This window comes from Nicotiana sylvestris, chromosome 12, assembly GCF_000393655.2.
Source record: "Nicotiana sylvestris chromosome 12, ASM39365v2, whole genome shotgun sequence".
Taxonomy (NCBI): domain Eukaryota; kingdom Viridiplantae; phylum Streptophyta; class Magnoliopsida; order Solanales; family Solanaceae; genus Nicotiana; species Nicotiana sylvestris.
In genome coordinates this window covers 41681109-41703220 of record NC_091068.1, presented here as the reverse complement: position 1 = coordinate 41703220, position 22112 = coordinate 41681109, and the positions used below count along the sequence as shown (strand labels likewise).

Below are 22112 nucleotides of genomic sequence, written 5' to 3'. Positions count from 1 at the left end.
ACTCCACCCTCGCTCCCCACCAACTACACAGAAAACCTTTCTTCCATTCCACCACTTTCTCAATACCAGATGCCCAATACCATTAATCTTTCCCCACAACACGCACCTGGCTTTACCCCTTACCACAACTACCCCGGCACTTAGGCCCAAACTTTTCATGCCTCACCAGCCAAAACAACCTCGTACCCTACTCCGACATCTGCTCCTATTTTTGTACCCCCTCCACAAGCTACCCTCCACCGATCCGATCCTCTAGTGAGCCCGCATTCCCCGCTCCAGATACCCACTACTATGCACCGGAGCCCACCTTCAAAGTCCCAGATCCTTGCTCTTACACTTCCCAATTAAGCCTCATATTGAAACTGACGAACCACCCAAGAATGCAGTGCAAGAGGAGATGTTTAGGAAGGTAAAGAGTCTGTAGCAATCATTGAGAAATATGCAAGGGTTGGGCAACCAGGTGAGTGTGGCCTATAAGGATTTGTGTTTGTTCCCCGATGTCCAACTGCCTGCCGAGTTCAAGATGCCCAAGTTCGACTTGTTTGACAGACATGGGGATCCTTCTGCTCATCTGAGGGGTTATTGCAGTAAAATGAGAGGTGCCGGGGGAAAAGACGATTTACTAATGGCCTACTTTAGCCAAAGTCTGAGTGGGGTAGCTTTAGAATGGTAACCCGCCAGGACGCTAGCATGTGGTACACCTAGGATGATATGGCTCAGGCCTTCGCCCAACACTTCCGGTATAATATAGACATTGTTCCAGACCGCCTATCTCTGACCAAGGTGGAAAAAAAACCCAGTGAAAGCTTTAGAGAATATGGGTTCCGATGGAGGGAGCAAGCTGCACGAGTCAATCCTCCGATGGAAGAAGACGAGATGGTTAAATACTTTCTTCAAGTCCTAGAGCCCACTTACTATGGCCACTTGATCTCAACCATTGGTAAGTCTTTCAATGATGTGGTAAAGATGGGAGAAATGGTAGAAGAGGGGCTCAATTCGAGTAAGATCATGCGCTATTCTACTATAAAAGCAACCACCCAGGCAATCCAAAGTGGTACCGGAAGTTTTCTAGGCAAGAAGAAGAAGGAAGATATCGCTATGGTTGTGTCTGGACCATGGCATGGCCAAAAGGGTTAACCTCATCAGTACACCCATCCTCGACCCCAACCTCAAACCTACGCCCAAGCTCCATATAATCCACCCCAACATTACTTTTCCCCGCAAAACCCCCAATACTCAGCCATGCCATCCCAATACCTTGTTCACCATGCACATGCATATGCTCAACCCCCTCCTTACCCACAATGGCGTGCCCCAGTCCCACAGAATACTTACCCAGCTCCACAAAATGCCTATCCACCTCCACAACCTTACCAAAACCCCAATGGTTCAAATTTTCGATCAAGGCCAGAGTATAGAAGAGAGAGGCAGCAGCGAAAACAAACTTTTACTCCGCTTGGAGAGTCCTATGCTAGTCTATTTCAAAGGTTAAGGCAGTTGGATGTATTGAGGCCGATTGAGTCAAAGATACCAAATCCTCCTCCAAAGAACCTCGATTATTCCCTGAGATGTGCCTATTGTTCTGATGCTCCAGGGCATGACATAGAGAAGTGCTGGAATTTGAAAAGGGCAATCTATGAGCTCATTGATACAAACCAAATTGTAGTCCAAAGCCCAGACGCATCAAGCATCAACCAAAACCCTTTGCTAGCCCATGAAGAGACACATATGATTGAAATAGTTCACAAGGATGGGGAGACCAGGAAGTCTTCTAAGTCCATCATGATGATTCAGGCTAGTGAAAGTAATTTGGTTAAAGCTCCAGACTCTACCAAAGCAAAGCCCTTGACAGTTGAAGGGGCTATAGAAAAGCCGAGCTCACTCAATCTAAAGCCACCGGTGTTGGTCGTGAAAGGGCCTTCAAAAGATATTGGGGCAAATCCGGAAAGTTCAAAGGTGGTAGTGCCAGGGATTCCAAGTAAGCCTATCATAGTTGTGAAAGGGGCTCCTATCACCCCTATCATCACTAAACCAGTGACCCAGCTACCAGTGGTTGATTCCAAGGCTGTTTCGTGGAATTACAAACAAGTGATAGTGATATACAAAGGAAAAGAAATAGAGGAAGAAGTTAATGAAACTGGAGGATTGACTTGTTCTAGGAGATGTTTCACCCCAGAAGAATTAAGGAAAGCCAAGCCATTCAATGATAGCCAAATGCCAGTAAAGAAATCGGTCACCGATAAAGAGGTTGAGGAGTTCCTGAAAAAGATGAAAGTGCAGGATTTTTCCATTGTGGAGCAGTTAAGGAAAACACCAGCTCAGATTTCCCTTTTGTCTTTGATGATACATTCAGACGAACATCGTACGGTCCTGATGAAGATTTTGAATGAGGCACATGTTCCTGGTAAGATCATAGTGAATCACTTAAAAAAGATAGCTAGTAAGATCTTCGAAGTAAACAGGATCACTTTCTCTAATGATGAACTTCCTGTGTAGGGTACAGAACAAAATCGAGCTCTTTATCTCACGGTGAAGTGCGAAGATTCTGTTGTCTCGAGGGTTTTGGTTGACAATGGCTCTAGTGCGAATATTTGTCCCTTGTCTACTCTGCAAAAATTGAAGATTGGCACCGAACGAATCCACTTTAACATCGTGTGTGTTCGAGGCTTTGATGGGGGAGGTAAAGATTCTGTTGGAGATATAATGCTTGAATTGTCGATAGGGCCAGTTGAGTTCACCATGGAATTCCAAGTGTTAGATGTGGATGTTTCCTACAATCAGTTATTGGGCAGGGCCTAGATACATGTTGCTAAGGCAGTCCCATCTTCTCTACACCAAGTGGTGAAGTTCGAATGGGACATGCAGGAAATAGTTGTGCACGGTGATAATGACCTGTCAGCTTGTAATGACACAATTGTTCCTTTTATCGAAGCTGAAGATGATAAGGGACCTTGGGTCTATCAGACTTTTGAAACAGTGTCTATTGAGAAAATTCCTGAAGGAAAATGCATTCAGGGTCCTAAGCTATCCTCCGCGTCCGTCATTGTTGCGAATGAAATGTTGAAGAATGGTTTTATGCCGGGCAAGGGTCTGGGCTCATCTCTGTAGGGTATTGTGCATCAAGTGCGCCCCAGTGGGAATCCTGGTACATTTGGTTTGGGATTTATGCCCATAGAGAAGGACATGAAAAGGGTTAAAAATCTGAAACAGAAGGTATGGTCGCTCTCCAAGCCCGTCCCACACATCTCTAAGTCTTTTGTCGAACCAGGGGCCGAAAAACCTCCAACCTCCTCAATCCCAAAACCTGTGGTCGATGTTGATGAAGAGATAATCAAGAGGTTCCAAAGTCTGTTCAAAGAGGTCAATATGGTAGAAGTTGGTGAAGGCTCTAGTAAAGCAGATGTGCAGCTTATTGGCCCAAACATGAAGCTTAGCAATTGGGAAACTACTCCTCTCCCCACTAGGAAGGAGTTTTGGTGGTTTGCTTTGTTTTCCTTTTTGTTATTTGGGGTATTCCATGGTTGTAATCCAAATTTTTAGCTTTTGCTTGTTTTGATGTTCAAACCCTTTTATCCTTTTATTTTCAATGAAATGCAATTTACCTTTTTCTGTTATTCTTAATAGTGTTTTATTTTGTTCTTTTTTCTTTTGTATAGTTCTTTTTATGCTGGTTGCAGTGACATGACATATATGAAGAATTTTCAGCCGAGTCCTAAAAGCCTATCTAATTCTGAAATACTAATACAAGAAGTATAATATGATGATGAAATAGAATATGATGAAGAAACAGCATTTGAGGAAATCAGTAAAGAGCTAAAACAATTTGAAGAAAAACCAAAGCCTAATTTGAGTGAAACTGAAGCAATCAATTTAGAGGACCACGATAATGTTAGGGAAAACAAGATAAGTGTGCATTTAGAGCCGCAACTTAAGGAGGAAATAATAAAGACATTGTTTGAGTACAAATATGTCTTTACATGGTCGTATGACGATATGCCGGGCCTGAGCACTGATCTAGTAGTTCATAAATTGCCAACTGATCCAGCATTCCTTCCTATCAAGCAAAAGTTGTGAAAGTTCAAGACCGATATGAGCGTTAAGATCAAAGAAGAAATCACAAAGCAACTTACTGCAAAGGTCATTCGGGTCACTCGATATCCCACTTGGTTAGCCAATGTTGTGCCAGTACCAAAGAAGGATGGTAAGACCAAGGTCTGTGTTGATTACCGTGATCTTAATAAAGCAAGCCTAAAGGATGATTTTCTATTGTCAAACATTCACATTCTGATCGATAATTGTGCCAAGCATGAGATTGGGTCTTTTGTGGACTGTTACGTGGGACATCACCAGATCTTGATGGATGAGGAAGATGCAGAAAAGATAGCATTCATCATGTCATAGGGAACATACTGTTATCAGGTAATGCCATTTGGTTTGAAAAATGCTGGGGCAACTTACATGAGGGAGATGACCACCATATTTCATGACATGATACATAGGGAGATCGAGGTTTATGTAGATGATGTGATCATAAAGTCAAAGAAGCAGTCTGACCATGTCAAGGATCTGAGGAAGTTTTTCCAAAGGCTCCGCAGGTACAACCTCAAGCTAAATCCAGCGAAATGTGCATTTGGTGTCCCGTTTGGGAAACTGTTGGGATTCGTGGTCAGTCGACGCGGTATTGAGTTGGAACCGTCGAAGATGAAAGCCATTCAAGAGTTACCTCATCCAAAGAACAAAATAGCGGTGATGAGCCTACTTGGAAGGTTAATTTACATCAGCAGGTTTATTGCCCAACTCACGACAACATGTGAACCCATCTTTAAGCTACTGAATGCTGCAGTCAATTGGACTGACAAGTGTCAAGAAACATTTAATAAGATTAAGAGGTACCTGTCGAATCCACCTATGCTGGTCTCACCAGAGCCTGGAAGACTTTAATTCTCTATTTGATAGTCTTGGATAATTCTTTTGGCTGTGTATTGGGTCAACATGACATCACGAGAAAGAAGGAGAAATATCTATTATCTTAGTAAGAAGTTCACTCCTTTTGAAGTTAAGTACACTCTGCTTGAGAGGACATGTTGCGCCCTGACTTGGGTGGCACAAAAGTTGAAGCATTATTTGTCGTCTTACACTACTTACCTCATTTCGCACATGGATCCTCTAAAGTATATCTTTCAGAAGCCTATGCCTACGGGAAGACTGGCAAAGTGGCAGATTTTACATACAGAGTTTGACATCATCTATGTGACTCGAACCGCGATGAAAGCCCAAGCCTTGGCTGACCACTTGGCCGAGAATTCGGTGGATGATGAATATGAGCCACTGAAGACTTATTTTCCTGATGAAGAGGTCATGTGTGTTGACGAGGTTGACCACGATGAAAAGCCAGATTGAAAACTCTTCTTTGATGGAGCTGCTAACATGAAAGGTGTCGGAATAGGGGCTGTACTTATCTTTGAAATTGGGAAACACTACCCTGTAACAACCCAACTTCGATTTTATTGCATCAATAATATGGCTGAGTACGAAGCATGCATTCTAGGTTTGAGGTTAGCTATAGACATGGGAGTCCAGGAAATACTTGTTCTGGGAGATTCAGATTTGTTGGTTCACCAGATTCAAAGAGAATGGGAGACTCGAGAATTGAAGCTCATACCATACCGATAGTGCCTGCATGATCTTTGTCAACCATTCAAGTCAATTAAATTTAGACATATTCCCAGGATTCATAATGAGATTGCTGATGCCTTGGCTACTCTGGCGTCAATGTTACATCATTCGGACAAGGCTTATATCGACCCCGTACATATCCAAGTTCGTGATCAACATGCTTATTGTAATGTGGTGGAAGAGGAAATCGATAGCGAACCTTGGTTCCATGATATCAAGGAATACATTAGGTCAGGGGTATATCCAGTACATGCCACAGGTGACCAAAAGAGAACCATTCGACGTCTGGCTAGTGGATGTTTCTTAAGTGGGGGAATCTTGTTCAAGAGGACTCCAGATTTGGGACTGTTGAGGTGCATAGATGCTAAAGACGCTTCAACTATCATGGCCGAAGTACATTCTGGAGTTTGCAGGCCGCATATGAATGGGTATGTGTTGGCAAAGAAGATACTTCGAGCAGGTTATTATTGGATCACCATGGAATGGGATTGTATCAGTTTTGTTCGCAAGTGTCATCAATGCCAGGTACATGGTGATTTGATTCATTCTCCCTCATCTGAGTTACACACAATGTCTGCACCTTGGCCTTTTGTTGCTTGGGGCATGGATGTCATTGGACCAATTGAGTCGGCAGCGTCAAACGAGCATAGGTTTATTCTGGTGGCCATTGATTACTTTACCAAGTGGGTCGAATTTGTAACTTTCAAGTCCGTGACCAAGAAGGTAGTGGTGGATTTTGTTCATTCAAATATCATTAGCCGGTTTGGAATTCCCAAGGTGATCATCACAAACAATGCTGCTAATCTCAACAGTCAATTGATGAAAGAGGTATGCCAATAGTTCAATATCATGCATCAGAACTCCACTCCGTATTGCCCCAAGTCAAATGGAGCTATTGAGGCTGCTAACAAGAACATAAATAAGATACTTTGTAAGATGGTGCGAGGTTCTAGGCAATGGCATGAAAAGTTGCCTTTTGCCTTACTGGGTTATCACACTATTGTTCGCACTTCAGTAGGTGCAACTCCTTATTTGCTGGTATATGGAACTGAGGCAGTTATACCTGCAAAAGTTGAGATTCCACCCCTTCGGATCGTTGCAGAACAGTTGAGTTTTATTGATGAGAAAAGATTGGTTGCAGTATATCATGGTCAATTGTATCAGAAGAGAATGGCAAGAGCATACAACAAAAAAGTGCGTCCTCAGAAATTTGAAGTGGGCCAGATGGTATTGAAACGCATCCTCCCTCATCAGGTTGAAGCTAAAGGCAAGTTCGCCCCAAACTGGCAGGGGCCGTTCATAGTGACCAGAGTGTTGCCCAATGGTGCTTTGTATTTAACAGACATAGAAGGCAAATGTGTAGATATGACTATCAATTCTGATGCAGTTAAGAGGTACTATGTATGATTTCTTTGCTTACCTTTAGTTGTATTTTGTACTTGGTATGGTCAAAGTTGAAATGACGAAGGCATTTTATTCTACTACCCAAACACTTTCATCCTTTGCTACCCCTTTTGAGCCTTGTTTATTTTCTTTTATACCCCTCTTTTGGAATCAGTAGCAGAAGTAGAGAATGAAAAATGATGATGAATGAGTGAAAATAAGAAAAATGGAAAAAGAAGGAAAAATAAAAGGAAAAAAAGAAGAAAAAGAAAAAGAAAAAAAAAGAAAAGAAAAGAGACAAAAACAAACAACTTTCTTTTGAACTACGTTCGATCTGATTCCTTTTAAGGATACGTAGGCAGCCTTACGGTCAGGTCCCATCAAAATAAAAATAAAAAATTCCCCAGACCTAAAGAAACTGGGGCAGAAGTTTTGGTTTCGAAAAGATCTGATTCCAAAAGTTGTAATTTTAGCCCTTTTTCATCTTAAATTATTTCGAGCCTTCATGCCACCCTTTTCTTTCTAACCCTGTCCAAAAGCCTACATTGCGGTCCAAAGAAAGACCTTCCGATCAATCTTTGAGGATGCCACGTCAAGCGTGATAGAGGTATGATTTACATCATGGGTAAAACTTTGTTCATGGGCACAAGGGAAAAATGAATAAAATGAGAGAGTCTTATTGGTGAAAACCCTCATGGGCACTGTAAGCGACGGTGAGTTGAGAGAAAATTTAAAATGAGAGAGTCTTATTGGTGAAAACACTCGCGGGCATTGCAAGGCGATGGTGAGTTGAGAGATAAACAAATGAGAGAGGCTTGTCGGTGAAAACCCTTCGGTGCACTACAAGTCGAATGAGGTTCATGTCTTTACAGAGGAATTGGATCAGTGAAAGCCCGGTTTGAAGTATGAAGACATGACATGAACTGAAAATATGATTGGTTGGACGGATTAGGCTGATCAGTCCAAAATGCATGTCATGATCATTGGAGCTGGCTGCTTCCCTCAGATAAGTCTTCTTTTTCTCATTCTTCTTCACATAGTCATATGTGTTCAAAATTTTCATTTGTTCCTTTTGTCAAAAATTATTTCACTTTGCTCCTTGAGTCTATCTTTATGAGTCTCTTTCGAATCAACCCTTGTTGAACAAGCAAGAAAGGATTTCAAAGCCTACTACCAGCTTCTAAATTGCACAAAGCGGAGTTCGGCCAGATACAACACAATTGACTTGATTTAGAATAAGCAGTATGGTGATAATTGAGGTTCAGGCAATCAAGTGAATCTTGAATTTTGAGAAAATACAAGGATTCAACAACTTTCAAAATGAAAATACAATGCAACAATTGAGTGTGAGAGATTCAGGTCATGCAAAGGTTTTGTGGTCTAGTTCCAATCAAAAGGTCAAAAAAATCCTTGCTAGCCCGAACCAGCTCATAAGAATGAAGCACGGCAGTGGCGGAAGCAGACACTCAGCAATGATGCCACAAATTAACCACCACATTTTCAAACTAACAAAATTTCATTTGAATGAAACAGGGGCAAGAAAATTTGTCAATCCACAGGGACCCTCCCACGAAGAAGACATGGCTTAGGGGCAAGAAATTCTGTTCAGAATCCTCTAAGACGAGAGCATGGCTCGGGTAAGTTCATTCTAAGTTTTCAGGACCCTCATGGATAATGGGATTTAGTTTTAAATTTTCAAGACCCACCTGGATAATGAGATTTAATTTTAAATGTTTCAGGACCCTTCTGGATAATGGAATTTAATTTTAAAAGTTTGTAGGATCCTCCTGGATAATGGGATTTAATTTTAAAAGTTCTCAGGACCCTCCTGGATAATGAGACTTAATTTAAAATTTTCAGGACCCTCCTGGATAATGGGATTTAATTTTAAAAGTTTTCAGGACCCTCTTGGATAATGGGATTTAATTTTAAAAGATCTCAGGACCCTCCTGGATAATGTGACTTAATTTAAAATTTTCAGGACCCTCCTAGATAATGTGATTTAATTTTAGAAGTTCTGAAGACCCTCCAAGATAATGGGACTTAATTTAAAATTCTCAAGACCCTCCTGGATAAAGAAATTTAATTTTAAAAGTTCTCAGGACCCTCCTGGATAATGGGAGTTAATTTAAAATTTTCAGGACCCTCCTGGATAATGAGATTTAATTTTAAAAGTTCTCAAGACCCTCCTGGATAATGGGACATAATTTAAAATTTTTAGGACCCTCCTGGATAATGGGATTTAATTTTAAAAGTTCTCATGACCCTCCTGGATAATGGAATTTAATTTTATAAGTTTTCAGGACCCTCCTGAATAATGTGATTCAATTTTAAAAGTTCTCAGGACCCTCCTGGATAATGAGACTTAATTTAAAATTTTTATGACCCTCCTGGATAATGAGACATAATTTAAAATTTCCAGGACCCTCCTAGATAATGGGATTTAATTTTAAAAGTTTTCAGAACCCTCTTGGATAATGGAATTTAATTTTAAATGTTTTCAAGACCCTCCTGGATAATGGGTTTTAATTTTAAAAGTTCTCAGGACCCTCCTGGATAATGGGATTTAATTTTAAAGTTCTCAGGACCCTCCTGGATAATGAGATTTAATTTAAAAGTTCTCAGGACCCGCCTGGATAGTGGGATTTAATTTTAAAATTGTCAGAGCCCTCTTGTATAATGGGATTTGGTTTAAAATTTTCAGGATCCTCCTGGATAATGGGATTTAATTTTAATTTTTCTGGACCCTCCTGGATAATGGAATTTAATTTTAAAAGTTCCCAGGACCCTCTTGGATAATGAGATTTAATTTTAAAAGAGTTTTCAGGACCCTCCCGGATAATGGGATTTGATTAAAATTCTCAGGACCCTCCTAGATAATGGGACCTAGTTAAATTTCAAGACCTTCCTAGATAACAAGATTTAGCATAAGTTTTACCTTTAGGAAATATTATTTAGCTTTAAAGTTGTCACTCTTAAGATGAGATTTAATTTGAAGTTTTCAGGGCCCTCCTGGATAATGGGATTTAACTTTTAAATCCTTAGAGCTCTTTAGGTAACATGATTCGACTAACACTCACAGATGTGCCTAGATTCCAAATTGGGGCAAAAAAATTTTTTTGTTTTGTTTGTTTTATTGTAATGTAAGGCGCCCACCTGGATAACGAGGGAATACAGTTCAAGTTTTAGCAATCAGGCACCCACATATATAACGAGGGAATACAGTTCAAGTTTTTAGCAATCAGGCGACCACCTGGATAACAAGGGAATACAGTTCAAGTTGTTGGCAATCAGGCGCCCACCTGGATAACGAGGAGGCGCCCGCCTGGATAACAAGGGAATACAATTTAAGTTTAGCAATCAGGCACCCACCTGGATAATGATGGAATACAGTTCAAGTTTTAGCAATCAGGTGCCCACCTGGATAACGAGGGAATACAATTCAAGTTTTAGCAATCAGGCACCCACCTGGATAACGAGGGAATACAATTCAAGTTTTTAGCAATCAGGCGCCCACGTGGATAACAAGGGAATATAGTTCAAGTTTAGCTATCAGGTGCTCACCTCGATAACGAGGTAATACAATTCAAGTTTAGCAATCAGGCGCCCACCTGGATAACGAGGGAATATAGTTCAAGTTTTAGCAATCAGACGCCCACCTGGATAACGAAGGAATACAGTTCAAGTTTTTGGTAATCAGGCGCCTACCTGGATAACGAGGGAATGCAATTCAAGTTGTTGGCAATCAGGCAGCCACCTGGATAACGAGGGAATACAATTCAAGTGTTGGCGATCAGGCACCCACCTGGATAACGAGGTAATACAATTCAAGTTTTGGTAATCAAGTGCCCACCTGGATAACGAGGGAATACAATTAAAATTGTTGGTAATCAGGCGCCCACTTGGATAACGAGGGAATACAATTCAAGTTTTGGAAATCAGGCACCCACCTAGAGAACGAGGGAACTCATTTTATACCAAAGTCAAGCTATTGGCAGGTGCCCACCTGGAGAATGAGGGAAGTCATTTCAAGTTAAGTCATTGGCAGGCGCCCACCTGGAGAATGAGGGAATGCATTTCAAGTTTCAAGTTGGTCGCAGGCGCCCACCTAGAGAACGAGGGAATTCATTTCAGAGTTACTTCAATTCGCAAATTTAAGAAGCATCAGGAGCCCGCCTGAAGAACAAGGTCCTTTTTTTTCAGTTTCATATTGAAGATCAAGTAGAGATTCAAGGAAGATTCAAGACAAGAAGTAGATAGGATCTTGTATTTTTCTTTTACTTCTGCTGTAATTTTTCCTTTTATTTTTGATGTAATAGCCGGAACCTCGACGACACTTCAATCGGCTCTCCACTTCGGTATCCTCCATCGCTCTTCTCACTCCGAACTACACGTGGCCTGATTCCTTTATAGCCAAGGATATGTAGGAAACTCAGATATCAAGGCTCGGTCACATTCCCTTTTCTTTAGTTTTGTCTCTCTAAATAAGGGTCGGGTCAAAAAACATGTCTTGTTGTTCTTTGTCTGAAAATACTTCGTGTTTCCCGTCAAAGAGAGGCAGCTGTAGACATGTAATTTTGACCCGCACATTAGAATTACCCTTAAAAGTCCTAGTATTTTTTAGGATATTTATCTGAGTTATTTCTATAGGATTTTACTTTATTACTAATTTTAATTCCATTTTTAAGGCACAAAAATAGTTTCATGTTCTATCTTATCCTATTTAGTTTAGGTTATTAATATTTTTATGGAAATATATTTTGTTTTTACCATGATTTTCACTTTTATTTTAAAATTAATAATTTATATAAAAAATGATATATAAAAATATAGTTTCATAGTATGATATATCATACTGTAATTAATCATAATTAATTTTAAATCATTTTTGTAAAGAAAAGGTTTATGTTTTCTTAATTGGTAAATTTAAAAGGGTTAAATCCCAAATTACAGGCCCAATATCGGGACAAGAAGAAGCCCAAATCGGACAACCCAAACAAACCCTAATATCCCTGACCCGTTTTCAACCCACGACCCGCCCCGATTCTATCTTAATCTTGGCCGTCCATCACCTCAGATCCTAGGGCCAGGATTATTCCCCCACACCCAAATATAAGCCTAATGAACCAAACCCTAAACCTATCTAACAAACAGCCGCACGCAGCCCCATCTCCGCTTTTGCCCGCGAATCAACTCGCCAAGCTCGCCGGAAAACTCAAAAAACCAGCAAGTTCACTCAGCCGAGTGCCATGGCCCCCCTTTTCATCTTCGTCTCTCTCCATGTCATCAACACCATAACGACTTCTGACACACAATATTCTCATCTTCACTCTCCTCACACGCTTTTGATTTCTTGAACGGATCTCGGATAAATGGGAGTGGTTGGATGTGAGTGAAATCATATCCGCGTCTTCCATTTTTCCGATTTTTGTCTTATGGAAATTTTAGGAGGATTTTCGAATTTTTGGGAATATTTTTGGATTTTTCTTGGATAAGAAGAATAGAAGTTTCTAGGGTTCCTATAAATAGGGGGTTCTGGAGATGGAAAAGGGAGGAGAAAAATTTCAGAGACAGGGGAAAGCTATGGTTTTAGTTTTAATTTTCCAACTTTTCTTCTAATTTTTCATTTTACATAATCAAAGAAAATTGGGAAAAAGAAGAGGGCTAGGGTTTTCTGATTTTCATGTTCTTCTTTCCGATTTTCAGTTTATTGGCATACAAAAATCTTACAGTTCTCTATTAGTTTTTCTTTTGATTTTCGAAACAGAAAATACCAAAAAAATATATATAGCTTCTAATTTGTTTAACAAAAAATGGACTTTAGCTGAGGTCCATCGATTGCTCGAGTGGTTTTGCTCGTGGTTCCTGCCGCTGTTGTGTCACTTGTTCGTTTCAAAACTTCACTGGAAAGTCAGCTTATAATTGTTTACCAACAGAACCCATCAAAAGCTTTCGTTATTCAGATTCATCTTCTTACACTCTCTTTCATTTTGGTGTCGATTCAAAGTATGATAAGAGTTGGGGTAGGGTTAGATTAGAAAGGTGATTAAAAGTTGGTTCAGATTGGGCTAATTTGGAGTTGAATTGGTTTGAACATTTGTTAGTCGAATTTAGATTTCTATATTGTGTTGAATGTCGCTTTTGCTTTGTTCTATCTTGTTCTAACATGAGCGATCGTGATTTTGTGATTCTGTTTGCCGAGTAGTGTTTGTTACCAGGATTATGAATTAGTGATGCCTTCATTTTGCAGTTTCGTCTAGTATCTCGTAAGTTGGATTGAAATAGAGATTGGAATGAAAGGTATATGTGAGTCTTCTTTGTTGAAATCTGTTATAATTCTATGTTTAAACTTAACTACTCTTCTTCAATACAGTTTGATCTTTATCACATCCTATGTGATTTTGTTGACCATGAAACTGATTTCTTATGATGCTACTTTCATGTCTGTGTGATGCATTGGGAGTTGAATATGATTTATATTAAGACACGACTGATTGATCAAATATTAGTTAAAATCACTCTTGTTTAGAGGCTGCATCAATTTCGACCCTTCAACTAAAGCAGATTCACATAGGTTCATACCATTCTGTTTGGTCATTTAGATTGGCATTGCATCTTGTTTCATTTTCAATTTGGTCTCCAACCTTGAGAGCTGCGCACTTAGCATACATTCAGTCCTTCTTATCGGTCTATTTGCGTTTGGGGTGTTAAGTGATTCTTGGGGTTGTCTTCCGATGATTTCTATTTGTCGTTGCTTCTGTTGGTCTCTTCTAATGTGAAGAAACATACTGTGAATTCCTGCTAATCTTAGTCGAGTTTCCTGGTGAGTTATTTATTACTATCCTATGTCGAGATATGCGCTAATTTGGTCTCTCTTTGGTCATATGTTGGGTGCGACAAATGAAAGTTTAATTAGTTGTAATTCCAATTGTCTTCTCGTGATCATTAGTCGTTTATCTGGTTGAAGCATCTCATGGTTTGTGGTTAAAATTGGCATGATCAATATCCGTTTCAACATAAAAATTAGTAAGAGCATTGAGTGATTTGAAAATGATTTGTAAATGCTGAAATTTCCCATGTCTTTGTGTTCAATTAAACTATCATTCCCTGAGGCAAATTTGACTAGTTTCGTGTTCAAATAAGTGTGGATCATGGTGCCTTGCTTCGGAATTTTAGGAAATGTGACTGTTGGTCTGTTAGCTACGTAGATTATAGTTTCATACGCACCGCTTTTTGAGCTATAAATGGAAGTTCTCTTATGTTAGTTTCCTGTTAAGTGAATTTGCACCCATGTTGTTGAAGTGATGGTAATGTCAAATTGCATTTGTTTTGATTTGGGACATTATCACATTAATTGTTGGCTTTGATTGGCTCACTGGTTCTTAGAATTTGGTAGTGTCATTAGAGATGAAACATATTTGCGTATGAGCCATAGTTTAAGGTTCTGTTAGTTATTTGTTCTTGGATATTGCCAGGGTTGAAGGGAGTTTTAGGAGGCTCTTATCATATTCGAATCCATCATTTATTTCTTTTATTTGTTATTCGTGTTTTTTCTAGATTCTATGTTCTGGATGCTTATTTATTTTGATTGGTTCATATCTGTTCGAATGATTGGTCTGCCATGGGAGGGGAAAGGCCGAATCCCATTAGTAATTAACTTGTTCCATGCTTTAGGTATCGGGCTCGGCCTAGTAAAAATGAAAAGTTAAAAAATAAAACATGAACATGAATTGAATTGTTCTTCTACTTAGTTCTTTTATTTAATTCCTTTTATTTTCTTTATTGATGATATTGTTCGTTAGGAGCATGTTTAGGCTGACCACACCTGAGTAGGCATTCTTTAGGATTTGTTCGTTCAAGGTGAGAGATCGTCCCTTCTAGTTAGTCAATTCATCAGGGGAATGCCCCGTAGAGTTTGTATATATATTTTGTCTTCTTTTATCAAGGGTATGCCCCTAAGTGAATGTAATTGAAGGCCGTGACAGACATGGTAGAGTGAGCGTAGTATAGGTTTTTATTATTTTCTTATTTTATTTATTTATTTATTTATTTTCCTTTTATTAGGAGGGCGACGACCTCGAGCCCTTTTGTGTGTTTATTTTTCTGTGTTTGTTTTTACCTCAATTTGAATATTCTAAGAGCCAGCTAGATCAAGTACGCAACCGTGACATTCACGGGACTTGGGGAATGCCTAGCACCTTCTCCCCGAGTCAAATGAACCACCTTACTCGAATCTCTGGTGTAGACTTAGTTTTAGAGTTCAAAGTGTTTTGAAAGGAAAATTATTATTTTTGGAAAAAACAGTGACCTGACACACCGAAATCAAATGTCAGGTGGCGACTCTGAGTAATTTCCTTTTGAACACAATTCTTTATTACTTTTTAATTAAAAACCCTTTTCAAGCTTTACTAAATCTTTTTTATTTATTTAAGAGGGCTTAGTGAAGTTTGATAAAAAAAAAAGGGGTGTGACACACGTCATATTACATGTGGCACCAAACTGGGCCTCTAGAAAGATGACATCTTGGGCTTAATGAAGTGGGCTCATCACTTTAGCCCAATTAAATGGGCTAACCCAATGAATTAAGACTTATTTATTTAGTTTATATATATTTATATAATTAATTCAATTATATTAGCCCATAATATTTATTAGGACCAATATGTCTTGAATTTTAAAATATAATCTAAATTATTTTATTTTTAATAAAATTTATATGCCTGCAAATGCTCCCTACTTCAAAACTTGTCGGGATGTCTAAACTTTTGAAGACTAGGCTTGAAGTATTCATATTAGTGTACTTGAACTGGCTTGAATTAATCATTTGAAATGTTAAAGTATTTGAACTTTATATTTTAAATATCACTGTTACATGCCTCAAACACATGGAATGTAAAAGCTATTAAATTTAAATTCCAAGATCATTGTTGCACTCGGTCACTTGGCTTTGTAATCCTTATTGAACTTGGTTTGCCATCTTTTCTTGGCAAAGCACTCCATTTTTGTCTCTAATAAGAGCACTGCCATGACTATTAGAATTTTAAAAGGCAACTACAAACAATTTATTCCCTTTTCATGTTGGGAACGAAATCTCGTCCCACATCGCCCAAATAGAATTTTAATGTCAAATTTTGACAGTTATATAAACCTTACACCCATACGCTTATTGAGCATCAAATTGCAATGCTAGCAAGTCACCCCCGCTTCGTGTTTTGAAAATCAGGAAGCACTAGTGCGAAGGTAATTTTCTCCTTCTATTATTTTGCACTTTTTTTTTTTTTTTAGATCAAGCAAAAATGATATGTTCTTGTTTAATAAGATAGTTCATGCATGAAGAAGACAATCTTAGGGTACTCTCAGTCCCGAATATTGGAGAGATTACTCTCATGGCCCAATTGTCGGAGAGGTTACTCTCAATGTGGCTCAACTATCGGAGAGATTACTCTCAATGTGGCTCGACTATCAGAGAGATTAATCTCAAAATGACCCGACTATCGGAGAGATTACTCTCAATATATCTAGACTATCAGAGACACTACTCTCAAAATGACCCGACTATTGGAGAGATTACTCTCAAGGTGGCCCGACTATCAGAGAGATCATTCTCAATGTGTCCTGACTATCAGAGAGATTACTCTCAATTTGGCTCGACTATCGGAGAGATTACTCTCAAAATGATCCGACTATCGAGAGATTACTCTCAATGTGGTCCGATTATCGGAGGCCATTTCATCCAGTTAGACCTTTGTGCCCATTCTAATATTCTTGATTTGGACTTTGATGACTTTTTTTTTCCTTTTTCATTTGCAGCCCGAAGAGATGGTAAATTTTAGATACTATACCTCACCTTCCTCCAAACATAGATATCTCGCGAGACTGAAGATGGCATAGAACAAACCAAGCTTTTGGTTCACACCTCACAAGCTGGCCGGTATGCAGCATCATGGCCTTCTTTGAAGGAACTCCCTTAATGTAGAAAACTGGACCTTGGAGCACAAGGATACTTCTAATCCATTGTCCAAGATGTGGTCTCTCCAAGTGCCAATCCATCGCCACATAAACATTGCTAGCACCCTTCCAAATTTAGGGCATCACATAATTCAAGGCGATTTACGTTGGGGAAACACAACAACAATCGAGGGAGAGTCTCGTCATATTCCAGGATATTGGGAATGGGATGAAGATGTACTTGGCGGAAGCCAATAAACACTGGGTATAACAAAGATTTATGATGCTGTTTATGCCTCACTTTTCACTTATGATCGAAAATCAAACATTTTGCAAGCATTTTGTGAGGCTTGGTGCCCCAAGACGAACATGCTTCTCACATGAGCTAGGGAACTATCTATCTCTCTTTGGTGACATACATATCCTTGGAGGTCTGCCCATTGCGGGTTCTCCGTACAAAGAAATGGTACCATAGACAAGAGAACTCATCGGTTTGGACGAAAAACAGGTGAGATTTATTCCTCGATCTTGCGAGTATTTATTTGCTGCCTTCCATCACCTTAAGGAAGGTACATGTGTTAACCAAAAGGTCTCCTTGAACATGTGGACAAATTTTTGGTATAAAAAAGCTTTAATATATAAACCTGCCCCACTGCGAAAGGAAAAGAACTCTGCGCGCCTAAAGTCGACACATAATCCTAACGGAGTTATTCCTGAGACAACTAGGTGGTCGAGTGATCAAAAAGCTATATTCTCCAAGCTTAGGGTAAGGTCTGACAAGAAAGATGAAACATATATATCACCCTTCTTATCAATTTGGTTATGTGCTTTTGTGTTTTCCTATAAGGCATAGAACTTCATTCGTCCCAAGACTATTAAGATGGCAAGCGGGCAAAAGATTAGCATTGCATTCCCAGTTTTGGCAAGTATTTATCATGGTTTGAATAAGATTTCGTGTTCTTTTCAATTGATCAGGTCAAAGTTTGTTTTCCCATCCATTATGTTTACGACTGGCTTGCACATTACCTTAAAACTCATTATGCACTTGCTAAGGGTCCATCTGTACCTTTGATGGTGGCATACTTAGGAGAGGGAGCTGCGAGGTACTTTGACGAGAAGGATGCAAGAAAACGCATCTACAATGGAGAGGATATAGTTTGGACACCAACAATGTTAACCAATTCTCGTCCTTATTATTATGTGGATAACGATGCCCCTCAAGAGTTAGAGTCAAATTATTTCACGAGCTTATGTTTTAATTACTTCCCTTTTAGGTATGATAACTCATTCATCATCAAGACATATAGCCCGCATCAATTTAGTCGTCAATTTTGGTTTTACTAGAACATCCCCGATTTTTAGGAGAATGATATCTGTAGAGCCTCTCTAGATGAAGGACTTAGAGTTTGGAGGATTTTCACACTGTATCGGTCTATGTCACGTGCGGCTTCCCCCCCTCCCCAAACGGGAGATCTAGTGGAGAAGATTTTCTACACCAATTATAGGTCTTGGTGGGAGAAAACGCGTTGGAAGTTTCTCGAGAATAATTTACAAGCTCTGGTAGACAATGTTGGGGTAAAATCTACTACTCCTTTATGAGATGAAGATCAAAGTGTTGGAAATGTGCTCTCACAAGTCAAAGAACCATCTACTCCAATCCCAAAAGTAGTTACACAACATAAGAAAAGGAAGCTTAAATCCTCAAAGGCAGCTTTGAAATAGGCGGTGTGCACTTCAACAGATATACAGAAACACCCTCCAGTTCTTCCATTTAGCACCCAAGTTCCTTGAGATACAAGCCAGAGTACCAATGAAGATCAAAATTGGAAAATAAAATGGCCTAACCCAGTAGAGATCGTAGAGGTTCCACGCGTTTATAGTTACTCAAGGATGCATACGACTTGTAACAAAGAGGTAAAAATACAATCACCTTGCCTTTTTTTAATCGAACGAATAGCTTCACTAAAAATTACCTACTTTCTTTACCTTTTCCTTATGCAGTTAAATGCCATTGGGCATCCGATGGCATCTCCACGTGACAAGCTGCAAGTGAGTGATGAATCTATTAGAGGGCCTATGTTTAAAGTGAAGTCGTCTTCAAAGGCATCGTCTCTTCCTCACGACAAAACCCTTAAAAGACGAACTCCAAATGGGATAACTCGCGTTCCACCAATGACAAATGCATCAATGTCTATTTTTGAAGGAAAAAACATTGTCTTTAATCGCAAAAAGGAATTCATCTTGGTACTTTGGGAGGATATTTGCAATAGACTCTCCAAAACTCATGCACAACTACTCTTATCTTATAGGGAGCAAATTACTGAGATTTTCGAGGATATGAAAAAGGCAAATATTTTAGATCTTTCTCCATTATAGTGTACTGGATTCTCTTTCCAAGCTTGCTGCTTCATATGACCAAGAGCTATCCAATTTGGCTTATAAAACGAGTCAAGATGAGAAGCTGGAGCTGATTTCCAGAGCTAAGGAGCGTCTTGAATCGTTCAAACTTGAAACAAGTGAGAATGTCAAGAAAGTTTACTCTAGTGAAAAGAAACTGAAAAGAGTTGTGAAGAAGTTGCAGATATTACAACAAGAGAGGGAGAACCTCGAAGGTATTATAGAAGCAACTCAAAAGGAGTTTGAAGAGATTCAGGCAAAAGTTTCAGCTGCCGAGACTGAGGTCTCTCCCTATGACAACGTAAATTTACTGACTGTTGATGATTCGGCCAATTTGGAGGAGAAGAAGAAGAACTTGTAGACTAGCTGTCAAGAATTGATCAACTATAAGTTTTATTTAGATTAGGCTATTAGCATTATCTCCCCTTTTATCTTTATGTTATATTAACCTAGTGGATATTTATTTCATCTTAAATAAGATTGCTTCTCTTTTTCTTTACATTGTTCGATTTTTATCTTAGTCGCATAATTTTTAGCTTTACGCGCTTGTAACGAAAGATTCATATCTTGTCGTGGGAGAGTCCAAATAACGAACCGTTTGATTTCTCGAAAATTAGAATTCAATATCTAAAACAAATCCAAAACTTAGAATCAAACACCTTCAGAATCGCCCCAGATAATATTTTGAAACCAACTTTAGATTCCACCACATTGGAAATTTCAGATTTGTGCAGTCTCACAAAAACAAAATCTTGGTGTAGGAAAGTCAAAATCACAAACCGTTTAATTTTTTGGAAAATTAACTTACAAATCTGTAATATATCTAAAATGCAAGATTTAATGCCTTAACGATAGTTTCAGATCATAGCTCAAAATCACTATTAAATTCTGACATACTGACGATTTCAGTTGTGCGCGACTTCACCAAAAGTTTGTATTTTGATGTAGGGACGTTAAAATCATGAACCGCTTGATTTCTTGGAAACTAAACTTCAAAATTTAAAACATATCCAAAATTTAAAATTTAATGCCTTAAGGATAGTTTCAAATGATAGTTCAAAGTCGACATTGGTTTCTGATATATCGACAATCCCAAATTAGCGTGACTTCACCAAATTTTTTGTATCTTGATGTGGAAGCCTCGAGATCGCAAGACCTTTTTAATTGCCAAAAACTGAAATTCAAGAGCTTCATTCTCATCAAATATCTTGGGTTCAAGTCTCACTGAATTTGAAAGATCATGAAGGCTCACCAAAAAAAACTTGAAGGTTTGGTGAACATGAAGGAATAGCGAATCCCCAGACTTCAATGTAAATGCTTGGCAGCCTCCTAAAAGAGATTAATCATTTTTATTGAAGACACCAATTTACCATAGCGGCTTGCCTCTTTTAAATTAAATGTGATCCAAAGTCTAACAGAAAAATGGTATCTCAACTCAATTTTTAAGTGCCGATTGAATGGATTACATTCCATTGTACTTCATTCATACAACGATTGGGAGATTATGTATCTTTTGAACTTATGAGACTGAACTCAGAATGAAACTCTAAGCTGCCTACGTACCTTGGTGAAGAGGATCAAGTCATACTGTAGTTCATAATGGGTGATTTTTTGTTTTATTTTTTTTTTAATTTTTTATGTCCTAACTTTATCTTAGGCCGCATTTTTCGAGGTTTTCAACCTAGCAGATTTTTTTTAAAATTGTTTTTATGTTCTAACTTTTGCTAAGCCACCTCTTTCGAGGTTTTCAACCTAGCAGACTCTTTTTTTTGGTGGGTCGTACATAGTTTAGACTCATGTGGGCCAGAAGTGTAGGAACATGCAGTTTAGGCTCATGCATCAAGGAGCGTTGAAACTTCAAGGATAATACTTCTTCGAAAACTTGCCATTGATAGGGTCGATTCTCATGCCATCTGCATCAACTAACTTGTAAGCCCTACTTGAGTAAGCTTCTTGTATGACATATGGCCCATTCCATTTTAATGTGAACTTCCCTACAGGTTTATGGGAAGTAATAATAGGTCTTCGTATGGCAAGGACTTGATCTCCTACTTGAAAGGATCTCGGACGAACTCTTTTATTGAAGGCGCGAGACAATCGAGCTTGATAACATTCAAGACTTTGTTGAGCTTCCAACCTCTTCTCATCAAGATCCTCCAACTCTGCTAATCGAAGTCGAGCATTTTCTTCATCGGTGATCCCTTCTTGAATGGCAAGTCATAATGAAGGTATTTGACGCTCGAGTGGCAAGACGACTTCAACTCCATAAACGAGTGAATAAGGGGTCGCTTGTGTTGGAGTGCAGTGAGTCGTCCTATATGTCCATAGACCTTCTTCCATACGGTCATTCCAATCTCTTTTTGATTTGGAGACACTTTCTTTAACAAGTTGCATAGGGTCTTGTTGAATGCTTCAGCTAGACCATTAGTAATAATATTGTACATCGAAGAGTTATGTTGCTTGAAGCCAAAGAGATCACAAATCTTGTTCATAAACCTATTATCAAATGACTTTCCATTACCCGTTATTGTGTAAGGAGGAATGCCAAAGCTATAGATTATGTTTACCCAGATAAAACTTGCAACATTTTCCTTCTTTACCTTCTTATGAGCAACAGCTTCAGCCCATTTTGAGAAGTAGTCAGTTGCAGCCAAGATGTATAGGTGCCCACTAGAGGACTTTGGTAGTGGTCCAACAACATCCAATCC

General features: G+C 39.1%; 1 protein-coding gene across 1 annotated transcript; it reads left to right on the top strand.

The window, feature by feature from the left end:
* Window positions 1-1242: 1242 nt before the first annotated feature.
* Window positions 1243-2799, top strand: LOC138868171 (uncharacterized). Its single transcript, XM_070163597.1, has 2 exons — window positions 1243-2454; window positions 2497-2799. Exons 1-2 carry the CDS (start codon window positions 1243-1245, stop codon window positions 2797-2799), a joined length of 1515 nt encoding a protein of 504 aa, XP_070019698.1.
* The last annotated feature ends 19313 nt before the right edge of the window (window positions 2800-22112 follow it).

What these genes read in the sequence shown, in the direction of transcription:
- LOC138868171 (XM_070163597.1), top strand. Translation starts at nt 1,243, where the DNA reads ATGCCATCCCAATACCTTGTTCACCATGCACATGCATATGCTCAACCC. An exon ending in TAGCTAGTAAGATCTTCGAA is followed by an intron (nt 2,455 to 2,496) that starts GTAAACAGGATC and finishes CTTCCTGTGTAG; the next exon opens with GGTACAGAACAAAATCGAGC.